This window comes from Ursus arctos, unplaced genomic scaffold, assembly GCF_023065955.2.
Source record: "Ursus arctos isolate Adak ecotype North America unplaced genomic scaffold, UrsArc2.0 scaffold_8, whole genome shotgun sequence".
Classification (NCBI taxonomy): Eukaryota; Metazoa; Chordata; class Mammalia; order Carnivora; family Ursidae; genus Ursus; species Ursus arctos.
In genome coordinates, this window is record NW_026623100.1 from 42,763,934 (window position 1) to 42,790,930 (window position 26,997).

Below are 26,997 nucleotides of genomic sequence, written 5' to 3' on the forward strand. Positions count from 1 at the left end.
TGTTAAAATGCAGATTCTCTTTTAGTAGGTCTGGAGTGGGACCTAAAATTCTACATTTCTAACTAGCCTGAGGTGGCAGTGACGTCTCCAGAGTTCTCTTTCAATTGGTTAAGGCTTAGACAAACTACTCTTGCTGGTTCTTGGCAGATGTGACAGAGTTGATGATATAAAGTGTCTTGGTGCCCTGACTATGGTCTGTTGTTTTGGAAAGAAGGAAGTATTCCATGTCTATTGAGCTTTTAGATCATGGAAGCATAGAACTGATCAAGTAGAGATCATGAAGATGCATGGTTAGATAAACAAATTGTCTTACAATCGAACATATTGCAAGAAAAAGTAAAGAATGAAATGATATTGGCCACTGCATTATTGCTATTACTCAGAAATGGAGGGTCAACTTTGAGGACATTAGATGTTGATTAGCCTGTCTATACCATTAGATTAGCCAGTCTATACCAGCCTGGCTTTCATGGTTTTATACTCAGATTATACCTTCAATGCACCTGAAAACAATGGTGCACCATCCTCTGGCTATTGCTAATGTTTTCCATTGGCCAGGGTCCATTGGGACCATCATTATGTTAAGATTTTAGGACCTTTGACCACCATACCTTCATCTATGCGCTGAAATATTCTTCTCTTCTCTAATGAGAGGCAGGGACATTGAAGAAATATTGGAGGTAGAACTAGAGAATTGTTAGTATCCTTCTAAGCTAAGGTTGAAGAGCCTACAGAAAGGGGCATATGAAAGATTAAGAGAGAAGCTGGCATGGTTAATGAAACAGAGTTCTGGAGGATGTGTTCAGAAGACCAGCTAAAGTAGTGATGGTAGCAGAGTGCCTTTCCTAGCATAGGAGGGAGGGAGGTGAAGATAGGTACAGAGAGAGGTAAGTTAGATGATAATGTCCTTTTTAAAGCTATAGGAGTTTGGAGAAGATTATTGCTAAGAGAATTAGCCAAGAGACATTTCCCGAAGGAAGGAAAATTGAGTCAATAGCACTAAATGTGGCAGAGTGGTATGATGTGATAAAAAATAATTAGATTTTGGCAACTTATTGATTACTTTAGTGAGAGATCAGTTTTAAGAGGACTTTGCTACAGAAGGTGTGGGAATAAAAGCAAAATTTAGTGGGCTGAGAAATGAATAGAAAGAGAAAAATGAACACTTTAAATATATGCTAAAAAAATTGGCAGTGACTAATACAATCTAAACTCTTTGGCTTGGCTTCCATCAAAGTTTGTTCCACCACATCTTTCTAACTTTACTTCCTGTATCATTCATATACAGCCTTTTCTCAAGTAGGTCTGGTCTCCTTACTGCCTTGGAAACATCATTTCAATTCTATATATGTCAATATTCATGCTATTACGCCTAGTCTCTGTTGCTGGATGGAACTCTTTTCTTTTCTTTTCTTTTCTTTTCTTTTCTTTTCTTTTTTTCTTTTCTTTTCTTTTCTTTTCTTTTCTTTTCTTTTCTTTTTTCTCTTCTCTTCTCTTCTCTTCTCTTCTCTTCTCTTCTCTTCCCTTCCCTTCCCTTTCCTTTTCCTTCCTTCCTTCCTTCCTTCCTTCCTTCCTTCCTTCCTTCCTTCCTTCCTCTGCACAAAAGATGTACTCACAAATTGTTAGAAAGGAAAGAAGAGATTTGGATCTTATATGACTCTAGGCTTGGGTGCAAGTTGGTGCAGGCATTAAAGAGTGGCTAGTTAGGGTAGGAGGAAACATAACATTCAACCAGGAATTTCCACAGAATAGCCATCTCTTAAAAGACTGCCCTAGACACTTAATAGTCTGTAAGTACTGTCTACCCAAGACCTAGTGCCAGTCTGAATATTGAACCTTAGGCATAGATACCTGTAGCCTCAGAGATCACTGAGCTGCCTCTTTGACTACCACCTTTTGATCAGAATGTGTCCCTGCTGCTCTGACCTCTCCAACGCATCCAGTCATGGATTCTATTACATTCTTACATGGAAGCCCCATGCATTGTTGCCTGGCATTGATAGTTTGGATACTCCCTAACTTACTGGAGAGGTGGTAGATGTATCTGTGAGGCTAAGTATTGGTTGTCTTCATTAAAAACTTTCTGATTCTTGCTCTTTAGCATATCTCAGTTCTTCATGACTAAGCAACAAATTCCTTTATTCTTCTTTATTTTATTCATAGGAGAATATAGTTTTATGGAAACCCTAAGCTCTCTCATTTTGTTAGTTATAATAAATTTAGGACACTTTTGTCCATCCTTCACACTCAACTGATACAAAGATCCCTGATATGTTTATTCAGCTTGAGACCCTTGAATACATCAGATGTTATAACTCATTGCAGAAAGGTAGGAAAAAACCACTGGTTAATGTTTCCCTAACATTGATAAGTACATTATTACATTAAGATATCTAAATAATGGCATTGAATGTAAAGATAACAGTAGGATACAGATAACACATGTAGAAAATAGGGAGACAAATATGAAGAATAAACATATTTTAAGATTATTTTATCCTTTAACAGCCTCTCATTCAGTTAGACAGTAAACCTAGAAGAAACTACTAAGTTCTAAAGTTCTCAAGATATAGCATCGGGCACAGGAATAATTTAGCCTTTAGTTTTTCTTGAGCCATATGAATTTAAGGAAGTTATTTTTCCTACCTATGATGCATCTCTAAGCCTAATTTCTTCATCTGTAAAATACCAGAATAGAACCGATGTAAATGGGCATTACCTTTCACAATTTTAAGTGTAAATATAGGTATAGGTCAAGAAGAATAAAAATATGTAACATCAAGGTGAAAACGACAGCTTCAAGTGGGAGAAAAGGAAAATGTGTAATAGTGTAGAGTGCTGTAGATTCTTCCGGGAGGAAGGAGAATGTGCTCATCTAGCAGAGGGGAACTGAATCAGGGAGTTACATAGTGTGGCTAGCCTGAGAATTCCCAAGAGTAGTTTATCCTTAAAAGGATAGCCTCCACCTTCTCATGTACTGTTAAACTTAAACTACTTTTGTTGTTTCCATTCTAAACATGTGATACACTGGCCAAGAAGTGAGCAGCAAGAGTCCTGCACCCTAAATGACCTTTCTCTAATTTACTAAAAGCTTTTTAACTTTGCAATTGGAAAGGGAAATGAACTGAATGAAGAGAAATTGTCTTGGCTTTCTTGCTGATTTACTGTGTAACTAACTATCTGGAATGCTACTTGTAGAATAATATGGGAAGAAATGACATTTTAAGATTTTTGTCTTCCCATCCAAGAATATGGTATGTCTCACTATTATTCAAGTTACCTTTTATGTTCTTCATTAAAATTTGTATCTTTTTCTCCATCTACTTTTTATGTTATGGTTATCTCTGATAATATCAATTTATGGTTATTGTAAATAGGGTATTTAAAACTACATTTAAAAAAAGATTTATTTATTTATTTATTTATTTATTTATTTGAGAGAGAGTGCTTGTGCAAGTGGGGGGGAGAGAAGAGAGAGAAAATATTCAAGCCAACTCCCGCTGAGTGCAGAGCCCACACAGTTCTATCCTACCACCAATGAAGCCATGACTTGAGTCAGGCCCCACAACCAAGGGTCAGACACTTAACTAAGCCAACCAGGTGCCTCTAAAACTACATTTTTTTTTACTGGTTAGTTCTGTTATGTTAGATTTTTTATTGTTTATCCAGTATTTAGCCACCTTGTTCTTTGCTCTTATAGTAATTCTATTAGTCTGTTTTTGAATTCTTTTGCATTTTATTGGTGTGGTCATATTCTGTAGAGGTAATAGCGTAATTTACTGTTTTCCTGTCTAACATTTATATCTCTTTTTTTTATCCAATTTGTTGACACTGTCTTCTAATAAAACACTGAATAACAACGGTGAGGGTTGACAATTGTTTCTTTATTCTAAACTGATTAAGACATGAGCATTTATGGGGGCGCCTGGGTGGCGCAGTCGTTGAGGCGTCTGCCTTCGGCTCAGGGCGTGATCCTGGCGATCCGGGATCGAGTCCCACGTGGGGCTCGAGTCCCACGTCGGGCTCCTCCGCTGGGAGCCTGCTTCTTCCTCTCCCACTCCCCCTGCTGTGTTCCCTCTCTCGCTGGCTGTCTCTCTGTCACATAAATAAATAAAATCTTTAAAAAAAAAAAAAAAAAAAAAAAAGACATGAGCATTTATGGAGCCCTACCACTTACCCTCTATTTTTCTCTTTCATCCCATCATGGTCTTCCACTCATGAAAAACGAGCGCTTCAACTAAAAGAGGACTGAACTGATTTGCTTCATTTGTATGTAAACACATTTTTCTTAGGAACTTCCTGTTAATAGTCCATGGCTTTTTCTTTTTTCCATATAAGTAACACTTTATACTTGTTATTGTGAGCATACCTAAACTCTGTTTATACAGTAATGCAGCATGAGATAGCAGAAAAATTGAAATGTGTTTACCATTACAGAAAATGAGTGGATGATACAGTCATTTTGCTATTTTGACAGCTTCACTATCAGCTTCTAATCCCCCAAGTTGTCAATATACCCAAAGTTAACAGCTCCTTCCCCTCTCTGTTGTTTCTAATTTGAGAAGACTAAAAAAATAGATCACAAAACTTTTCAGAATTGCATATAAAATGAGAATAAATGAGATATCAGTGAAAATAGAGTATTTGCCTCTGATAATGAGCCTAGCATAAATCAAGATTTTTAAGGTGTTTGCAGTATTTGCTTAGGGGGCTTTTGTGCTTATTTCCAGGTATTGGCTGTTTGGGGGAGTTGAGGTTCCTGGAAGAGTAGTGTGTTAATGTGTTACAGTATATCCTTATTATGGAGAACACTCCTGGGGCGCCTGGGTGGCTCAGATGGTGAAGTGTCTGCCTTGGGCTCAGGTCATGATCCCAGGGTCCTGTAATCACAGACTGCTTCTCCCTCTTCTTCTGCCTTTCGCTCCCTCTGCTTATACTCTCTCTCTCTGTCAAATAAATAAAATCTTAAAAAAAAAAAAAAGAGAGAGAACACTCTTTTACTTTAAGAAAGTTACTTTTATGACAGGCTGTCTTTCTTCTGATGGTTGCTTCATTGTGGGTGGAACTGAAAAGACTAATGTGTTATGGGCTACATACAAATTTCACAGCTAACTACCGTTATCCGACAGTCTTAGTCTTAATGATGTTACCTTTTTTTTTTTTTTTTTTTGGTCTAGTGTTTGTACTTAAATGTCCTTACAGAGTCATTCTTTAATTCACTGTATCTAATTATTTAGCAATCAAAGAGAGCTAAGTATGACAGCTCCCAGTGTTACATTCCCTACCTCTTAAGTATTGGTTCTGCTTGAATTCATCATCTTAGTTCACATTTATTCAATACTTTTTTCCTTCTGGTGTTATCGCTTGCCCTATAAACTGACTGGACATCAATTGTGACTTTGACCAATCCCTTTGTTTGCTCTTGGATTTAGAGTAAAATAGCAGAAACAACAGCATTTGGAACTTTCCTGTGGACTAGCTTTCTTGATAATCTCCAATGAAATCCTGAGTCTGCTAATCAGGGCAAATGTCAGTGAAAATAAACCACAGCAGCCATATTCTTATGAAGCCGGTAAAAAATATGGAGGCCACGATGACTCGCAACTTTTGCTGATCAGAATACGAAACCAGTTTTTTTTCATTTCACTCTCAAACTTCTCACTGGTAGAAAATAAGGGATCAGAAATCTATAGGAGATAAGTTGTTTGAAAGATCCTAACAGCTTTGTTAGCAAATTAAATAGCTCTAGTTATGGTGCTAAACGGAGTTTGGCAGTTGAGATGTGTACACAAATTATGATACTTGGAAGAGAAGTGGCGATGAAAATCTAATTTCAAGTCTGGAAATTTTAGCTGGTTAACCAAATGTTGAGACTGAATCATTCGGTTCCCTCAGATCAAATTTACCATTTTGTTTTTATAAGATGTAATCAGAAATAGCAACGCTCTTCAGAAGCCCTTGGAAAGTGACCTGTAAAGCATGGGTATTGATGGCCCATCCTTTATTAACTGTTGTTTCACCTCTGTCCTGACTCTGGGGACCCAGGACAGGCTGTTGGTTCTCCTGAGTCAGTGCTCAGAGGCAATTCCACGTTGGTTTTCCTTTCCTTTCCTCCCCAAAGCTGGTTACTCCAGTGTGCACTGTCTTTATCCATCCATGAAAGCACAACCTCCAGTGAACTGGAAACTAAGCTACCAGTGGGTCTCTGCTCCTTCAACTCATTTACGTATTTTTTTTTTCCTCTATGAAATAAATGGCTGTTTATGTATATGCTAACCTATATAATTCCCCATTTTCCTCAAGATTAGGTTATGGGATGTGCATTCATGATTTAATAAACAAGGGCTGTTTTAAAATGATGAGTTGATAATGTGTTTTTTTTCTAGACAATTGTGCAGATCAGCTTGACAGTTTTTCTTTCATTTTCAAGGTGACGACCCTTGTCAACACAAGCAACAAAGGCCCATCTGGTAAAAAGAAAGGGAGGTCAAAGAAAGCCCATGTACTGGCTGCATCCGTAGAGCAAGCCACTCAAAACTTCCTGGATAAGGGTGAACAGATCGCTAAGGAGAGTCAAGATCTCAAAGAAGAACTGGTCGCTGCGGTAGAGGATGTACGCAAACAAGGTAGGAGGAATAATATTGTTCAAGAGGGTATATATTGATGTGCAAACAGTGGATTTATCTCTAGAATCAATGCATATTTGCTCAAAGAAGTCGTCTTATTTTTTCCTCAGTATCTGCGCTTGTCATTTTTAATATTTGCTGGAATTAGGTGCATAGACAAATAGAGATATTTGTAGTTGTGACAGTACAGCACAGCTCCGAAAGCTTTATGGCTGCTCTTACTTCCAAAATTGCAAGTTGTTTTCTCTTGGTCGTTGAATGCAGACTCTTGTGTCAAACTGAGGCTCCAGGGAGGACAGCATGAGAGTACCTCATACTTACAGAGTCACTGAACACCCAGGCTTTTAAAGAGGAGGGAGGAGATGATTGTAAAGCAGTGTAATGAAATTATTGTTGCTCTGCATGATTTTCAAATTTATATCTTCAGTTCACAGCTAGTTAGCTATCTATGGATCAGTTAATTATATAGCTAGCTAGTTAGCTATAATGTAACTTTTCAGCATACTTAAAATTTTTAATTGTGGTAAAATACACGTTACATAAAATGTATCATTTTAACCTTTTTCTAAGTGTATAATTCAGTAGAGTTAAGTATATTCACATTGACGAGTAGCCAATCTCCAGAACTTTTTCACCCTGTAATACTGAAACTCTATACCTACAAAACAATTCCTCATTTTCCCATTTCCCTAGCCCCTGGCAACCACTCTTGTACTTTTTTCTTTTCTGTGAATTTAACTAGCCTGGATACCTTATGTAAGTGGGGTCATATAGTATTCCTTTGTGGCTGGCTTATTTCACTTAGCGTAATGTCCTCATGGTTCATCCGTGCCGGAGCATGGGTCAGAATTTCCTTCATTTTTAGGACTGAAACTATTCTAGCATATGTATATACCACATTTTCTTTGTCCCTTCATCCATCGATGGACACGTGTTTCTACACCTTTTGGCTATTGTGAATAATTCTGCTATGAACATGAATATACAAATATCTCTTTATTTCAGTTCCTTTGGGTATATACCTAGAGGTGGAATTACTGGATTATATGGGAATTCTATTTTTAATTTTTTGAGGAACCTCCATACTGTTTTCCATAGCAACTGTACCATTTTACACTTCCACCAACAGTGCACAAGGGTTCCAATTGATCCATATCCTTGCCAACACTTGTTTTCTTTTCCTTGTTATCATAGTCATCATAATGGGTGTAGGGTGATAGCTCATTGTGCTGTCAATTAGCATTTCTCTAATGATTAGTTATATTCAGCATCTTTTCACATGCTTTTTGGCCATTTGTGTCTTCTTTGGAGAAATGTGTATTCATGTCCTTTGCCCATTTTTAAATCGGGTTGTGTTGTTGAGTTGTGAGCATCCTTTATATACTTTGGGTATAAACCCCTTACGTGATATTGTTTTGCAAACATGTTCTCCTTTTCTGTAGGTTTCCTTTTCACTCTGTTGATTGTGTCCTTTGATACACAGAAGTTTTTAATTTTGGTGTAGTTCTATTCAGAATTTTTGGTTGAAAATGCTAAGGCACTATGAAATCAGGACAGATTACCCCCAGCCTGGCCTCCCCTCTGCATTTCCTATTTCAGTAAAAGCAGCACCTGTGTATCCAGTTGCACATTGCAGAAATCTTGGTATCGTTCTTGTTATTTTTCTCTCCTTCCAAATACAGTCTATTACAAAGTTCCATAGATTTTTAACTCCAAAATATCTCTTAAGTGGACCAATTCCTGTCTTTATTTGAAAGTCCCACATTTTTCCTGCCCCTGAGCTTCAGTTCACACTGTCTTCTTTCACATAGTTAAGGATGACTCATTCTGTGCATCCCAGCTCAGAGAAAACCTTCCCAGAGAAGCCTTTCCTGACACTCCTGTCATACTTTTTCATGGCTTTTTCCCTTAACACTTTGCATAGGAGACTTTAATATTTGTGGGGTAACCTGATTGATAACTTTCTACCCTGCCGCACTATAAATTAGTAAAGATAGAGACCAGACCATGTCTCTTTTGCTGATCCGTGATTTGCAGTTCTTAGCAGTCATAAAACTTCAATGAATATTTGTTGAATAAATGAAGGAATAGAGGAATAAGTGTTCTATCACTTTTCTTCTTACAAACCTACCACTTTTTAAATTCACAGATGGATATTTGTCCCTGGAAGTACCAACCCTCCTTCTCCACCAACAACCATCATGCTTCATGCTGCCATCTTCTCCCCCATCTTCTCTCCCCTGAAAGTTAATTTCACTTATATTACCCTAATATAAATTGTTATGTAATTTGAAATGCTAAATTTTACATATTTCATCTAATGTGGATGGAGTATATTTGTATACGTGTTTTAACAACATGAAATCTTCCAAATTTTCAAGTGCTCTTGAAGACTGCTATTCCTTCTGAATTGCAAATGTACACTGTTTGTTTTCATGCATATGTAGTTTTTTTTTTTCTTTTTTAGGGTGACTGCCATATAATAAATTGCATACATTTAAAGCACACAATTTTATAAGCTTTGACAAATGTATACACTCTAAAACCATCACCACACTCAGGGTAGTGAACCTATCCCTAGTGAAGAGGGCTTTGATTGGCCCCTAGGATGCTTTCTCAAAGCATTTCTCTTTTACGGTGATATATTTTCCCTTTTGATTTTTTCAGCAATCTTTTAGCTTTCCCTTACTTTTTCCTCACAATTTAGTTTTCACACATTATGTAGAAATTAATATTTCAGTTTTTAAAGCTTACATAAGGAATGCTATTTTTTTTGGACATGATATAATAACCAACATAGTTCTTGGCCAGCCTGTCCAGGGACATGAGAGTGAGATTATTTTTTTTTTAAAGATTTTATTTATTCATTTGAGAGAGAGAGAGAGACAGAGAGAGCACAAGCATAGGGAGAAGGAGAGGAAGAAGCAGGCTCTCCGCTGAGCTGGGAGCCTGACACGGGGCTCGATCGATCCCAGGACCCCAAGATCATGACCTGAGCTGAAGGCAGATGCTCAAACATCTGAGCCACCCAGGTGCCCCAAGAGTGAGATTTTTTAAAGATGCTAGCTTAGGACAGCTTACAAAGGTCACTCTTATGGAGGATATTTTAAACTTTCTCTATATTATCCACTTCTTATTATAGAAAAATTGTGCATCAGAAATGATGCCTATGTGTAAACTGTATACATGCTCAACTAGCGGGGGCGCCTGGGTAGCTCAGTCAGTTAAGTGTCTGCTTTCTGCTCAGGTCATGATCCCATGGTCCTGGGATCAAGCCCTGCATCGCCTCGGGCTCCCTGCTCAGCAGGGAGTCTGCTTTTCCCTCTCCCTCTGCCACTCTCTCTCTCTCTCTCAAATAAATAAATAAAATCTTTAAACAAAATAAAATAAAAGCTCAACTATCACATGTCCCTTTTGCTGAACATTGTCTAATTTAAGGAAACATGGCTATAGTCTGCAGAGTAACAAACATTCTATGGGCAAAAGCTTTGGAAATTTTCCTTGTCTGTTTCTCTCATTGTCAAATATCTTTCACTCTCAAATAGAGTTCAGATGTCTGTCATATGTGAGAGATGCCTCTTGTCCCTGACAACAAAGCCCTCAGGCTCTCCTTTGCATCTGTGCCAATGGGCTCTTCTTAGCCCATCCAGTTTTGCCCAATTTTTCTATTGGCCCATACCCAGATTTTATTAACACATGAGAGCCTGGGTTGATTTTTGGAGAGAGTTTGGGAGAGTGAGGGGAACACTTAAAGATTAGAACAGGATTATTTAGTTATTGGAAACTTTGAAACTTAGTATCTTTCCTTCCATCATAGAGATCTACTTTCTTACCTGTAAGATGATATTCAGAAATTATGGGAATGCTACCATCAAGAAATATCCTCCTATAAAGTGGCCCTAGTATCTATATATGCTCACTTATCAAATAATGTGTAGTTTAGAACTGAATCTATGAGAGATGATCTTTTACTATTGAGTTGTTTTTGCTTTTTTAAATCAAATGATCAGAAGTGTTGCCACTTTTTTTTTTTTATTATGGTATGTTAGTGACCATACAGTACATCATTAGTTTTTGATGTAGTGGTCCATGATTCATTGTTTGCATATAACACCCAGTGCTCTACACAATACATGCCCTCCTTAATACCCATCACTGGGCTAGCCCATCCCCTCAGCCCCTTGCCTCTAAAACCCTCAGATTGTTTCCCGGAGTCCATAGTCTCTCGTGGTTCATTTCCCCCTCTGTTTACCCCCCCCTTCATTTTTCCCTTCCTTCTCTTACCAATATCCCTGCTATTCCTAAATAATTTTCAGAGTCAATGCCTGAAGTTTTAATATTGTACAACTCCATTTTCAGACTTTTAATACAAAACCATTTCTTATTGGGGTTTTTTTGAGTTTTCACAGCATTCATGATTATAATCACTATAATATGGCAAGATTATATATGAAATTATCTATTTATGCTATTATTGTTTCTAGGCTAGGCTTAGTGTTGTTTGAATTTCTTTTTCATTTGAAAAATGTATTATCTCTTTTAAATCTAGGCTGTATGCCAGATTCTTAAAAGTGCTCAGTAAGAAGGGTGACAATATTTTTAACCTAGAATATTCCAGTAGAAGATCTTCCTGTGCTTTTAAATACTAACCTGCAAAAAGAAGTTTTTGAGTACAAATATAATAGAATTTCTGTTAAAAACAAGTAACAAAAACAAATCATCAAAATATATATTTAAGAAGATAAATCATTGTACTTAAAATTTAGAGCTCTGATATTTAGACTTAGGTAAAGATGGGGTATTTGGTCAGGGGTGTGTGTGTGTGTGTGTGTGTGTGTGTGTATGTGTGTGTGTGTCTATCATAGCTAAAGTAAAAGTTGTTAAAAATGTTATATAGAAGAGAGTATATTTATTAATTATAATTTATCAAATCTATCTGACAACCTACCTACGGCAGTAGCTGTCTTTCCAATCACTGAGCAGTCCTGGGCCTTCCAGGCAGGGTGCTGGAGAGCTGAATCAGCCTTTAGTAGTCTCCCAGAAGGGTACTGAGTAGCTTAGTGTGGCTTGGAGTTGGTGATAGTTGTGTGTGGTCCTAGAAAACTGTGATTTAATAGTTGTGCAGCCAGTGAACCATACGTAGAGGAGCTCCTAGTAAGGAATGCAAAGGAAATTATTCCAATCATGTCTTTATATTGAAGCTCTGGGCCAAACAAACCGTGGGACAGAGAATGCCAAAACATTTTTAATGTTTACCATCAAGATCTTTCTGGATTGGAAACTCTTTCTGAACTATGACTAGTCTGGGTTTCTTAAATTTCAGTGAATATTAATATCGCCTGGGAAGCTTTTGAAACTCCTGATGTTCAAGCCTTAACCCTTATCAATTAAGTTAGAAACTGTGGAGTAGGACCCAGGCATCAAGGTTTTTAAAGTTCCCCAGGTGATTAACTTCTTGTCCATTCTTGTCCCACTTCTTGTCCATTATCTCCACTTTGATGACTCATCAATCCCTGTTAGTCAGCTAGCATTTCACATTAGGTAGCAGATGGCAGTCACTCATTTTAGCAGGCCTATAAGCTGAGAGTTTACATAGAGTTAGAGAGGTGAGATTTACATAGGAGAAACAGCCTGGTATTCTAAATTAATATATTGTGGATAGATATATTCTGTGCTAAATGATGTTTTATAATGCCTGACCTTCTGTAGGCACTCTGAGAACATGCTTTAAGTATACACTAGGGAACCAAATCTATAGGACAGTTAATATTTAAATTGCTGTTGGAAAAGAAAGGTATGAAGCTGGAATTAGCAAGGAAGAAAGTATGTTTAAGCTGAGCATGGATTAAAAATCTGTCAAGGGTAGTGGGGTAAGCATTTAAGCTTGAAGCAACCTGGGGCACCTGAGTGGCGCAGTCGTTAAGCGTCTGCCTTCGGCTCAGGTTGTGATCCCAGCGTTCTGGGATTGAGCCCCACATCAGGCTCCTCTGCTAGGAGCCTGCTTCTTCAGAACTCTCCCACTCCCCCTGCTTGTGTTCCCTCTTTCGCTGGCTGTCTCTCTCTGTCAAATAAATAAATATAATCTTAAAAAAAAAAAAAAAGTTGAAGCAACCTGATTTTTAAAGGCGAAGAGGTAAAAGTGACATTGACAATTGGGGGATGGATAGAAAAGCCTTGATTTGATGAGAAGTTTCATATTCAGGCATAGTTAGAAATCTGGTAAGATGATAAGAAGGGACCACCGTGGGAAGAGTTTAGGAACTGGGCTTCTTATAGACAACATGATGGAATAAGGATAGGAAGAAAAGAAGGAAGCTAGCTGATTGGCTCCTACCTATTTAAGTGGTATTTTAGAGATTATTTTGGCAACTTCATGGAAAGTTGAAATATTGGACTCAGACTGCTTATGTGTTATTGTAATACTGAAGAGAAAACAAAACAAAAATACTTTGAGGTTCTAGGATTCAGGTGGTGGCGATAAGAAGAGAAATAAGAAACTAGATAATTACAAACATTGTGAAAAAGAATAAAATATTTGCCATTTGTTGAAAGGAAGAAACAAGAGTCAATTTTCTAAATTTTTGGCTGTAGACAACTTAATTGGGATACCTAAGGAGTGACAGGGATGGGCAGAAATGACTGATTTTATTTTAAACACTAATGAATGAGAGGAACTTCCTAGCAGATGGTTAATGCTATGGGAATGGGACTTTGGAGAAACAGAGAAATTTGACATCTTTTGAGTTGATAAATGAAGCTTTCAGAAACAGACCCTTTTTTTTTTTTTTGAGTACTTGCAGATAGATTTATAGGGAAGAATAGAGGGATGTAGGTTTAGTTTTGGATGAAAGGCTCAATTAGGATTACAAGATGGGATAGAGATAGAGAGGAGTGGCATGCCCTGAAATATGACCAGAGAACAAAGAGAGTACAGAATCCTGAAATCCAAGGGAATAGAATATTTTGCAAAGGAGACAATGATCAGTCTAGACTCTGGAATGCTCTTGCAATTAGGTCTTCTTCTGAGATCATGGAGGACAAATAATAAGAAAATGCCTTAGATTTTGCTAGTTTATTTTCAGGAAGCTGAAGGAAGAGAGTAGAGGGTGAAGTAGTGGATATAGGCAAGAAAGTTCACCATAGTCTTCTTTGGCCATCATTGCACTATATACAACATTATGCTCTTGCTTCTGCAAATAGTCTGGTACTCAATTGAGGGACCATATGTTATCACGATTTTATGTATCTCTGGAGCCTGGCACATAGTGAGCACTTATGGCATGATTCCAAAGATTGACACAGTATGGAAGGAGAAAAATGAAAGAGTGATTGGAGGAAATATTAAAGGCAAGCAAAGAATATGATTTTTTGCGTATTTGCTTATTTTGTTGAGCCCAAATCAGAAGTATCAGAGCATATACTATGAGAGGGAGCCACTGGTGAGAGCGTTTGTAGATACAAAGGAGAAAGGCTCAGGTTGGTTGCTTGAGATAATGCAGAAGGTATGTTTCTTTATAGAGAAAAAAGGAAAGGAAAAAGGTAGGAAGGAGGAGAGATATACCCAACAATGGGTTTTATAGAAAAGATTAGAACCAAAGTAGATTGGATGAAAGTATCTCAATTATTTTGAACAAAAGAGGAGGTGGTTTTAATGGATCGTGTATAACTAATATTTGACTACTGTCGTAGATTTAAAAAAAAAAAAATGGCTGTTACCAGAATGTCTGTGGGTCTCTCATATGTTTCCAAGGGATTTATTTATTGAATACAACTGATTGTTACTGCAGTTGAAAAGACCAATTTATAACAGGCTTAATTGGCTAAGAATTTTTAAATTTAATTTGTTTATTTGGTATGTACTAGCATCTGCTAGCAATGGGATGCTCACATATTGCCTTTATGAATCGTCCTTGATTTGAAATAGATCCCAAAGCTGTGCTTTGGGTGATAGGCAGTCTTCTTCATATTTGTCCAATAAGCAGCTCCATTTAAGAGGTAACACAGCAGTTGCTTCTATGCCATCCCATTTTTATAACTCCACACCCTCTTGAGCTACGGATCAGTTGCTTGGGTTTTCTATCTTCAGTCAACAGCATTCTCTGATTGCCCATTCTCTGTCTAGGAAGTTACAACAAATAAAAACAATTAAGACATGATCCGGCCACCAAGATATGCCAGGCCAGAGTAGAGACAGACATGTACATGGCCCTCTTCCAACTTTAAGAGAGATCGCGTGGAGACAAGAAAGTATAGAGAAAAGAGGTAGTTTCTTCATGGAACCTTTTTTTTTTTTTTTTTTTTTTTTTTTGAAGTCAGATATGGTCAAACCATTCATTGCTCATACAGGGTTTTTGTTTCTTTGTTTGGATACAGCCTCAACTATTAAGTGATGTATGGTGATATCAACTAGTTCCATCATTAATTTTTTTTTACCCAATCAATATTTATTGAGTAACTAGGCCCCTAGGTGGCTCAGTTAGTTAGGCATCTGACTTCAGCTCAGGTCCTGATCTCTGGGTCCTGGGATACAGCCCCACATCAGGCTCCCTACTCAGCAGGGAGTCTGCTTGTCCCTCTGCCCCTTCCCCCATTCTCTCTCTCTCTCTCTCTCTCTCTCTCTCTCAAATAAATAAAATCTTTAAAAAAATATTTATTGAGAAAATGAGCAATGGACTGACACAGACAGAACGAGACTGAAAAGAAATAGTAAAGGGAGAGAGAAAGGTGTCCCTCACATCTCTGAGGAGAGAAACCTTTTGTCCCCTGATGACTTAGACTTTCTCTTTCCCCACCTCCTTTGTTATTAGGGTGTGATGTTGGTGGAATGAGCTGGTTCAGCTGAAACTGTAGTTGTTGTCAACTTTGTGAACTCTCTAGCTAAGATCTGGTCCAAGGCCATTTCCCTGGCCAAAAAGCTCCTATTGTCAGATAGTCCCCTCCCTCATCCTCCACCTGCCCTATTAATATGTAAAACAACACAGTGTGGGGAGGGGTGAAGGAATGTTCTCTCTGGGAGCGCTGTCCACAGAGGTCAGCTCTCTAAGAAGGATTCTGCTACTGCTTTGCTTGTCCTTTTTCTCAGGAGGAGTATCTCCCAAATACCTCTTGCTTTATGCCTCTACTCTTGGTACTCTGAATTTTTGGTCTCCTAGAGATACTGAACTTGCTTTTCTGTGCTGTGTGCTGACTCTCCACTGATGCTTGACTATGCTTGTATGAGTGGTATGTTACTGTGTTCTAATGTAGCATCCTATTAGTCATGGGTGAGATTTCACTCTTGTATGACTGGAGGGTTAAGGGAACAGGTCTCCACTGAAGGGATGCACCTTCAGAGAAGAAGAGAACTTCAGGACAGAAAATGGAGACTCGAGAGGCAAATCCTAGGGAAGAGCAACAGAACGAGAAAGAGCACTCATTTCTCTCTTTGGGTCTTGCTTCCTTGAGCTTGGACTTTGCTGAGTGTAGATCTGCTGCTTTAAAAAATAATATTATCGGGAAGCTTGGGTGGCTCAGTCGGTTAAGCAACCGATTCATGAGTTTGGCTCAGGTCATGATCTTGGGATCGTGAGATCGAGCCCCATGTCAGGCTCCATGCTGGGTGTGCAGTCTGCTTAAGATTCTTTCTCTCTATCTCCCTCTGCCCCTCCCCCAGCTTACATACTCACTCTCTCGCTCACTCTCTCTCAATAATAATAATAATATCAAGTAATATAATAAAGTGCATGTTTATTAGATGAAGCAAAAGCAGACCTTGAAGTTGGAATGGGAAGTATCTCTTCAGTTGCAGACTCAGTACAGCTGAGTCGGGGCTCCAATGATGCCCTGCTGTGCCATGCTGCTCACCGGCCCTCACACGGCATCTCCTCCCTTTCTTCATAGAGGCTTCTTTCTCAAGTGCTTCTCAAAATGAAGTTCACAGACCACTTGTTTCAGAATCACCTGTGTGAAGATGGGTAATGCCTATAAAAATTGGAATTCCTGAACCTAGCCACAAACCCAGATTCAATATAGCTGAGCTACCCCTAAAAATCTTTATTTCCAGCTAGTACCCCAATCTTATGCTTCCAAAGTTTGAGAATCACTAACAGTCTAAGCTTTATACGTCTTTATGCATGTCATCTTTAATTAGTTTAAGTCTTTTTTCTTTCATTGAAAAGGATGTTATCCAGGAATGTAATTAATTTTCAGAAGCTTTAATATCAAAAGTTAAAAAAAATAGAAAAAAAACCTAGAGATGCATATAATGACAAAAAAATAAAAAGACATTTGATGTGAAAATATCATGAAGAAAAACACATAAATGTGAAAATGCTATACAATTTAAGATTCCTCTTAGTGGATATTTTAACATTTGCAGTAGTTTTAACCGTTGCATATTTGGTTAAATAAAACATATTTGTATGCCATAGTTTGCACTAGTGGAGTGCCCAGGAATGTCCCTTGTCAACTTGAGGCCCCGTGTATGGCTCTCGTTTCAACATATTGGGAGATAATGACAGATTACTCTTTCATCCAACCCCTCTTTCTGGAGCTCTTGGCTTTTGAAAATGTCATAATCTTTCAGGAAGAATAATAAAAGCAATAGCTTCCATTTATTGGTTGCCACTCCATTTGTAAGACACTTTGCATATATTCTTTCAATATTATTTTGTTGGTTTTTGGAAGTCTTATTATCCATATTTTACATAAGATGATAGCGATGCTGAAAGATCTCCATGTACATTAATTGACTAGACCAATGCAACAAATATTTAAGTACTATGTACCTGCCCTATTTTGGGGGCTGGGAATATAGTATACTGAAGAAAGAAAACAGACATTCTCTGCCTATAGAATACAACATTCTGATAAAAGACAGACAATAATTAAAAAATTTAACAGGCTATAGAAGTGCAATTTAAAAATGGAACAACCAAAGGTATGATGAATGAAAGATAAATTGGTAAGTTGAACTTAAAATTAAAAACTTTAGCTCTGTGAAAGACAATGCTAAGAGAATGAAGACAAGCCATAGACAGGGAGAAAATATTTGTAAGTCACATATCTGTTAAAGGACTTATATCAAAAATATACCAAGAACTCCTAAAATTCAACAATAAGAAAAGGAATCACTGGATTCAAAAATGGCAAAAGACCTGAATAGATATATCGCCAAAGAAGAAACATAGATGGCAAATAAGCATATGGAAAAAGTATTCAGCATCATTTATCATTAGGGAAGTGCAAATTAAAACAAAGAGATTTTGCTGTATACCTACTAGAATCAGTAAAATTCCCCAAGTTGACAATACCAAATGTTGGTGAGGATGAGAAACAAGAACTCTTATTCATTCAGTTGCAAAATCATACAGCCGCTTTGGAAGACAGTTTGGTAATTTTTTTTTCTAATAAAACTAAAAATAGAGTTACCATACAACCTAACAATCTCAGTCTTTGGTGTTCACCCCACTGTTGTGAAAAATCATGTCTGTACAAAATCACCCAACTGTATTGTATTAAAAAAAAATCTGTTATTTTAGAATAATTTTAAATTTACAGAAAATTTGCAAAGTCAGTACAGAACATTACCATATACCCTACACCCAATTTTACCTGTTATTAACATCTAGCATCATTATGTTACATTTGTAACAACTAATGAACCAATATTGATACATTATTAATGGAACTGAGCATAATAGTAAAAAAAACAAAACAAAAAAAGAAAAACACCTAAAACAATCCCCCAAAACTCCCTAAAAATGAGCCCTTCTGCTGATGTACTTAGTGAAAATGGCAAGAGCAAACATAGTGTGGATGCTGAAATATTCTTGTTCTTACACTGACTTGCAAAGAGTGATAAATTATACATCTGTATGAATAAAATGTGGAATCTAGTTTAGAAGATTGCCAATCCAGGACTATTTCTTTTAATACCCTTTATCGAGATTCTGATTTGTCAGCCTAAGTAAAACTGTTCTTGCCTTTAAAGAGGGTACCGTTAAAGAGGCTTACAGGATATACAAAACACAGTAAGAAAGGAAAAAGAAATCCATGGAAAAGAAGAAAGAAGGGTGAGGTCAGAGACTCGCGAGAAGCCAGGAAAGTGGCTAATGCACATATGAATCAGTGCCCAGGCGTGCTGCGCTGGGTGGACGCATCTGCCCTGGAGTGGGCAAGATGGCAGGAGGAGCATGAAGGGGTGTGGGGGGCAGTTTTGTAGCGGACCCAGAGCCAGATTCCAGCTCTGCAGTTTTCATGCTGCCTGTGCTGTGTGACTTGGGCAAGTTCCTTATCCTCCCTGCACCAGTGTTCACAAGAGTTAAGTAGGGGTAATCATACGTACACTTTGAGGACCGTTGTGGAGCACAGATGACAGGACACACGTAAAGTGCTTAGCACCAGACCCAGCACACCGCAGGCTCTAAAACCCGCATTGCCTTTACCATGAATCATTACTGTTACTATACTTGCTACAACTAGGCAACAAAGGAGGCTCTTAGGCTTTCTAACTGACCAGCTGTAAAGGTCAAGTACTTCGATATTTTTAATTACAAAATTAAAAAAAAAATCTTTCAGGTGAATCGCTGAGTCACCTCCATTTCATTTGAATTCCACTTATTTTAAGGGAAATTCCTTAAACAAAGCGTCTGATCCCAATCATGCATAAATAGAAATATTCTCCATTTCCACATAATGATAACCTGCTCATCAAGCACTTCCTTTCTAATAGCTAAGTCTGCAATTCAATAAAAAATGCAACTGACATAAACATCTTGAGTAACCATAGGATAAGACCGTCCAAGATGAAGCTGATTCACTCATGCATCGTCCCTGACTGTGATCTCTGCCAGTGGCCTGTTGCAGCCGGGCCATCTGCACTGGCAGCAGATCCCTCTAAAACTGAGACCGAGTGAGCATGCTTTTAGATGGAGTTCTACCTTTTTTTTTTTCCTTTAATGAAAGATTTATTTATTTAGTTGAGAGAGAGGAAGAGAGAGAAAGAACATGAGCAGCAGGAGGGAGAAGGAGAGAGAATCTCAAGCAGACTCCCTGCTGAGCAAGGAGCACACTGCAGGGCGTGATCGCAGGACACTGAGATCATGACCTGAGCTGAAATTAGGAGTTGGCTGCTCAACCGACTGAGCCACCCAGGTGCCCTGGAATTCTATTTTTGAAAAGAAAATAAATGGGCAAGACAAAAAGCTTTTAAAAATGCTGACTCTTGCTAAATGCATGTTAATATGAGGTCCCAGAGGAACGGCCCTGTGGAGTGACATACAGGCAATATGGAAAAATCAGACCTCTCAACAAATTATGGAGATGCCGCCCAAGCACTGAAAGGCCAACCAGATAGACATGTCAGTATTTAGAAGCTGATAACAGACTTCACGTTAAGATAGAGAGAAAAGGACAGATAGGAAAGGCGGGAGATGAATGACTTCTTTAAACCAAGAGCCGATGCTTGATGCTGTATACCTATTCTCGTGTACCCATGGGTCAAAAAAGAATGAAGAAACCCTTTCTCAAAGTCCCTCCACTGCAGTTCTTGGTCCCTTCTCCCATCAGCTTTTGGAGGACTTGACATGGGTGATCATCTCGCTCTGAAATCATCTGTTTCTTCCTTTCTGCTGGTCTAGTCCAGACAGCATGTGAATGTGTGATATGTTCAAACCAACAGAAAACCTTACCTAATTGCAACCCCCTCCAACAGCTGCCCTCTTTTTCTGCTTCTTTTAAACAAAACTTTTCAAAGGATAATTCACATTCACTCCTTCAATTTTCTTACCCCACGGTTACTTTTTTCCCCTTTTATTGTCAATATAATATGTACAGAACAACATGAGGAGTAACTAGAATATTAGTATGCAGATCCCTCTGCTTAAGAACTCACCCTTGGAAGCTGCTAACTCCTCAGCATTGGTCTGTATTTCCTTCCCTCCCTGAACCCACTGTCCAGCCTTGGCTAGGGAACTGTAAGCCTGAATTTTTATTATGCATGGGAAATATGGGGAAATATCTCCATCATTTTATTATGAAAATGTTCAAACGTACAGCAAAGTAAAAACAGTTTTTACAGGAAATTCCTGTATCTGCAAAACGACCACCTAAAACCACCATTCACGTTGTGCTGTGCTTACTCTGTCACAAATCTATTTCCCATGAGTTTTTAAACTGTGTTTTTGTTTTTGTTTTTTGGAGAGAGAGAGCGCGCGAGTGAGAGAGAGAGAGAGCATGAGTTGGGGTGGGGGACAGGGGACAGGGCCAGAGGGAGAGGGAGAGAGAGAGTCTTACGTAGGCTCCCCTCCCAGCCCGGAGCCCGACATGGCGCTGGATCTCATGACTCTGAGATCATGACTTGACCTGAAATCAAGAGTCAGACACTTAACCACCCAAGAGCCCCTCCCATGAGTTTTTAAAATAAATTTGCTACCCGTGAAAGGTTCCTTTTTCACCCACACCATTCTGGCTTTCAGGCTGACCACTCCTTGGAACCTGCTCTGGTCTGAGTCATTGGGCTCAGCTTTGGTCATATATGGCCATTTCTTCCTCTGCATCTAACTCAGCCTCTCAGTAACATTACATGGAGTTGACAACCACCCATCACCCCCGGTCACCCTTTTTTCTCACTTCTCTTGGTTTCTGTAAGACCTCCTTTTCCTCCTAACTCTTTCTAGTCCTACATCTTAGAATTCTAAATATTGGAATGTCCTAGGGCTTGGGCCTGGGCTTTCTTTTCTATGAGTCATCTCATTCTATATACCAAAGATTTAAAATGTTTTTACCTCTGGGCCTTAGATAGGTCTGTGTAATTTTGTCCCCACTCAAATCCAGTTATACCTTTCCTCTCCCCCCTCCACCCCGCCCCATTTGGGAATGGGAATGACCCAGTCACTTAATAGCATAAGAATTGTACTGTGTTCCTTTTTGTCCCTTATTCCTTACATCCAAAGCAATAATTTAATTTTATCAGCCTTGCTCTAAAATATATCCTAAATCTATCCATTTTAAAGCAGTACAGCATAATCATTAAAGCACAAGTTATGGAACTCGACGGCCTTCATTTGAAACCTGACTCACACATTTCTAACCATGTAATTTTAGATAATTCATATAATCTCCCATCGACCTCTGTTTCATCATCTGTAAGGTGGGAATAATAATAGTACTCATCTCATGAGACAGTTCTTAATATCGGCAAGGCTCTTAAATCAGTGACTGACACATAGTCATATATAAATTAGTACTTATTTTTTTTTAAAGATTTTATTTATTTATTTGACAGAGACAGCCAGCGAGAGAGGGAACACAGCAGGGGGAGTGGGAGAGGAAGAAGCAGGCTCCCAGCGGAGGAGCCTGATGTGGGGCTCGATCCCAGAATGCCAGGATCACGCCCTGAGCCGAAGGCAGACGCTTAACAACTGAGCCACCCAGGCACCCCATAAATTAATACTTATAATTATATAAATGCTAATTTAAAACACCTGCTCAGAAAGGCCTTTCCTAACCCCTCCATAAAAAACAAAGTAGGAACTATATTCTTTTTTTTGTTTTTCTTTTTGATCTACAAGCCAATTGAAAGAGAAGGTAGATACATCAGTCAGTATTCTCCAGAGAAACGGACAATAAGATGTATGTACATATATGTCGAGATTTATTTTAAGGGATTGATTCATGAGGTTGTGAGGACTAGCAAGTCCAAAATCTCTCAGGGAGGCTGGTAGGCTGGAAACTCAGAAGTTAATGCTGTGGTCTTGAGGCACAACTTGTTCTGCATTGATTCTCAGGTTTTGCTTTTAAGGCTTTCCAGATGATGAGATGAGGCCCACCCACATTATCAAGGGTGATCTCCTTTACTTAAAGTAAACTGATTATAGATTTTAATCACATCTACAAAATACCTTGACAACATATCTAGATTAGTGCTTGATTAAATAACTGGGTACTCTTATTTAATAATAGTCTAGCCAAGTTGACACACTTAAACTAACCACCACATTGGGTAGGAATTGATAAATCACTCTTTGTGAATTTGAAACAATTATATAAAGATGAGAGTGCATCTTTTCTTTTTCTAAACCTCCCTATCATGCAGTGTTCATGAGCTTGCTTTTGGAAATAGGTTGCCACTTGTTGCTGAATTTCTCTCGGAAAACCCTTAACCTACCAGGTGAGGGTTGTGGAGATATAGACTCCAAAGAGGGAAGTTTCTTGTGGTTTTCATTTGTATTTCTTGGAGACAGTGGAGGTTCAGCTCAGCCAAAAGCCACCTGTAATACGTGCTGAAAACCAGCCATTTTCTGTCAGAATTCTTGTTTGTCAAATAATAATGCCAGTCCCATCTAATCCGTAAAATTTTAAGAATTAGATAATACCAGAATGAAAGAGTTTGAGAAAACATGAACGACCTTTCAAACTGAATATGCACCTATTCAGTTTTTTTTTAAAGCATGAAACTAGACGATAATCTCACAGGCTGTATATTTTAAGCAAATGTCTAGATAATTTTTCCATTTTTGGTCAAGTCTATGTTTTAGGTTCACATTTCTTGTCATTTCAGTTTGGATGATCGTGAGGATTTAATGAACTGTTGGCATGATTCATTTGAAGTTATACTTTTTAAAAATACTTTTTTAACAACCAAAAAACAACTCAAATTTGTTGGTGCTATTAAGCCAATCTGGCCTTCTATTTAGCGTTTCTAAAAATAATTAATGCTATGTAAGTTGATGCATATTGTTGAAATGATGTATTTTCAGTGTTGATACCATTTTTACTTGTACTTTTCGTGCTGTCACAGATGGAATGAAATTTAAGCTCAAGTATGATTATCTTTTTAGAACATAAAAGCATTTAATAACATTGTCTTTTTAAAAGCTCTTAAAACGTGCACTGTATTTGAATAGGCTGTAGTTTGTTGCTTCCTATAATAATTATATTACAGTTCACTGATGTAGACTCATCTGGGAGTATTTAAGGGATGAAAGCTCGAAAGTACTAAATATTTACATTCATCAGAATGATCTTTTAGCATAGGTAGAAAGGAAAAACTAATTGGTTTACATCCGATTGTAGACTTATGAATTTACTGCTTTGGTGATTTCTGAAATGTCACAACCAAAAAAATTGACCTATTTCTCTGTATGCTTCCATTGAAATGGTAGGAGTTACCTGTGATAATACCTAACAAATTTTAAAATATGACATTGAGAATGTAAATGTGACTATTATAACTAATATTTCTTCCTTTCATGCCAAAACCTCCAAATAACAAGTGGTTGCTCTTCTTGGTATAATAATCTCCTGAGAGCGCCAATGTATTATGTTTGTTTTCCTCAAGAGAAGGGAAGCAGGCTGGTTTCATCATTAATTAAGCCTTTTTTCTGTGAGCCAGCCTACTTTTATCTGTGGTCTTAATATCTCAAGTCAGAAACAAAATCTTCAAATTAGATATTCTCTAGTATGTGTTTAAAATATATTTTTTTGTCTTTTTTTTTAGAGGAAGAAGAATTAAGATTGAATGTGTTCAGCCCTGTGTTGTGTTTCTTAAAATTTTTTTTTTCCAACTTTATGGAGATACAATTGACATTTAACACTGCAGAAGTATAAGGTATACAAAGGGAAGATTTGATATACATATACATTGTGGAATGCTTACCACAGTGGAGTTAGTTAACACATCCTTCACCTCACATAATTATCATTTTGTTGTTATTGTTGTTGTGGTGATGAGACTATGTAAGATCTACTCTCTTAGCAACTGTCAAATATACAACACAGCAATGTTACCTGTAGTCACCATGCTGCACATGGCATCCCCAGAACTTAATCCTCTTATAGCTGGAAGTTTATACCCTTTAAGCAACATCTCCTCATTCTCCCACCTCCCCTCCCCCAGCCCCTGGCAACCATCACTCTACTTTCTGCTTCTATGGGGAGTTTGGCTTTTTTAGAATGTACATATCACTGAAGCCATACACTATTTATCTTCCTCTGTCTGACTTATTTCATCTAGCGTAGTGCCCTCAGGGGCCATCCACGTGACTGCAAATGACAGGATTTCTTTTTCTCTTAAGGCTAAAAGTAATACACACACATCCACACATACCACCTTTTCTTTATCCATTCATGCATTGATGGGACACTTAGGTTGTTTCCATGCCTTGGCTATTGTGAATAGTGCTGTAATGAATATGGGGTTGCAGATACCTCTGAGATAGTGATTTTATTTCCTTAGGATAAATATCCAGAAGTGGGATTACTGCATCATATGGTAGTTCTATTTTAATTTTTTTGAGGAACTGCAGTGCTGTTTTCCGTAGTAGCAATACCAATTTACATTGTACGCTGTCCACCAGTAGTGCACAAGGATTCCTTTTTCTCCACATCATGCCAACATTTGTTATCTCTTATCTTTTTGGTAAAAGACATCCTGACAGGTGTGACATGATAGCTTATTGTGGTTTTAATTTGCATTTCTCTGATGATTAGTGACTTTGAGCACCTTTTCAAGTACTTGTTGGCCATTTGTATGTCTTCTTTGGAAAATGTCTATTCATATCCTCTGCCCATTTTTTAATTGAATTATTTGTTTTATTTTCCATTGAGTTATAGGAGTTTCTTGTATATTTTGGATATTAACCCTTTAACAGATATATAGTTTGAAAATATTTTCTCCCATTTTGTATGTAGGGTACCTTTTCATTTTACTGAAGGCCTGTATTGGATTTTGATTAGTCAACTAAGACATAGTGGCCCCTGAGGAGCTTCCATTCTAATGGTAAAACCAAGAAAAGTGAGAGGGAAGACATCAGGAAAAAATGTCAAGATATAAGCATTTTCAACAAAAATACAGCCCCTTGCAGAGGTCCCTTTTGACTCTTTAATTCAGCATTGGAAAAGGATCATTACATTTAGGGGTTGTAATCTGAGGACAATGAGTAGATTTCATTTTTATTAGTTTTGTTTTCAATTCTGGATAAGATATGCTTTGCATAGAGTGTTCTGTAATTTAAACAACAAAGATAAAAAGAAGTATTAGAAACAGTTTGAAGACAGTTGACCTACTTCTTCCAGCTTTCAGGCAGGACCTGGCTAAAAAATCAGCATCTTTAACTCATATTTACACTTCACTTATAATGTTCTCTCTCAACTAAAATTAACATAATCAAAAAATAATTGAGAATCTTTCTATTCTGATCTTTCTACCCCCAATTTTAGCCTTCAAGAAAACAATAAATCCTGAAACATGCAGTTATGTGAACTTAATAATAATGATCTTAAATCTAGTTCTAATGAAGTTTGGTTATCCATAACTGATACATTTACACAATTTTATGTTGTTAATTTTGATTCTAAATGAGTGTCTCCTACTCCAAGAGTGCCTGGGTTTTTTAGTAACACTTTCAAGGATTGGAACAAACTTTTTTTCAGTATTAGCGATTAGTTAACTGTAACTTTAACCCAAGTGCCCTGTCCCAGTAATTTGGAATCTTATTCTAGTAAGTTTTTATGTCCTTCGGATATATAGAAACAGTCCTGTTATTTAACAGTTTGTGATTGTCGATTTAGATAATAATTTGGTCTTCTCCTCCTTTTTTTTTCTTTCTTAATCAATCCTATACCACTAATATTTTTTATCCGTTTCCTTTACGATTTTCAAATTGCATTTCTCTATAGTAAAATAAGGTTATAGGCTCAAGCCAATTCTTCTAGGTATAGAATAAGATTGATGTTGCTATGTTTCTTCCTGGTTTTGTTGAATAATTCAACTTTATTTTCATCTTGCTCAGACCCTGGTATTTTTCTTTCATGCGGCAGAAATTGGTTTGAATTTATTGCACATTTGATCCCCAGCTTCTTTCCGTGTGGTCTTCCTCCCTGCCTTTTCCATCCAGAAAATAACTATTTTGTTGTTTATGACTTGTATGCTTTTTTTTCACCTTAACTATCAATATTATCTGTTTATATCCTACCTTTTTCTTTTATTTCAAAGGACATTGCAAGGTAAAAAGTCCGTTTGCATCGGAAGTACTAAACCACTTATTATTTCTTATGCAGTTTTCTACCCTCTCTGTCTGCATGCCAGCATCATTTTCCCACCCCTGTGCTATTCATCATCAAACTTAATATGATCTAATAATACCGTCCATCTTTTTTATAATAAAGCCAGTCATAGAGTCATATAATTTTTGATCTGAGAAGGAACTTGAAGGCTGCATTGTTTTCTGATATTCTAAAGATGAGAAATCAGACTTCTAGAAATTGCTCATTAGACGCATTAGATTCCACTAACCCATTAGAGGAAGTTCGGGGCTAGAAAGGACATGGGTTTTCAGGTATGCTACTCTTTTTTCTGTACTATTGAATATGAAGTAATCAAATAGATAGA

General features: G+C 37.6%; 1 protein-coding gene across 4 annotated transcripts in view; it reads left to right on the plus strand.

Moving 5' to 3' along the window:
* The window catches only part of CTNNA2 (catenin alpha 2), a 953,020-nt gene that overhangs the window by 88,808 nt on the left and 837,215 nt on the right, over positions 1 to 26,997 (plus strand). For all 4 annotated transcript variants that reach the window (XM_044379734.1, XM_044379740.1, XM_026481889.2 and 1 more), the window contains exon 2: positions 6,431 to 6,626. In XM_044379734.1, coding sequence (XP_044235669.1) covers positions 6,431 to 6,626 — 196 coding nt within the window. The remainder of the gene's footprint in view (positions 1 to 6,430; positions 6,627 to 26,997) is intronic.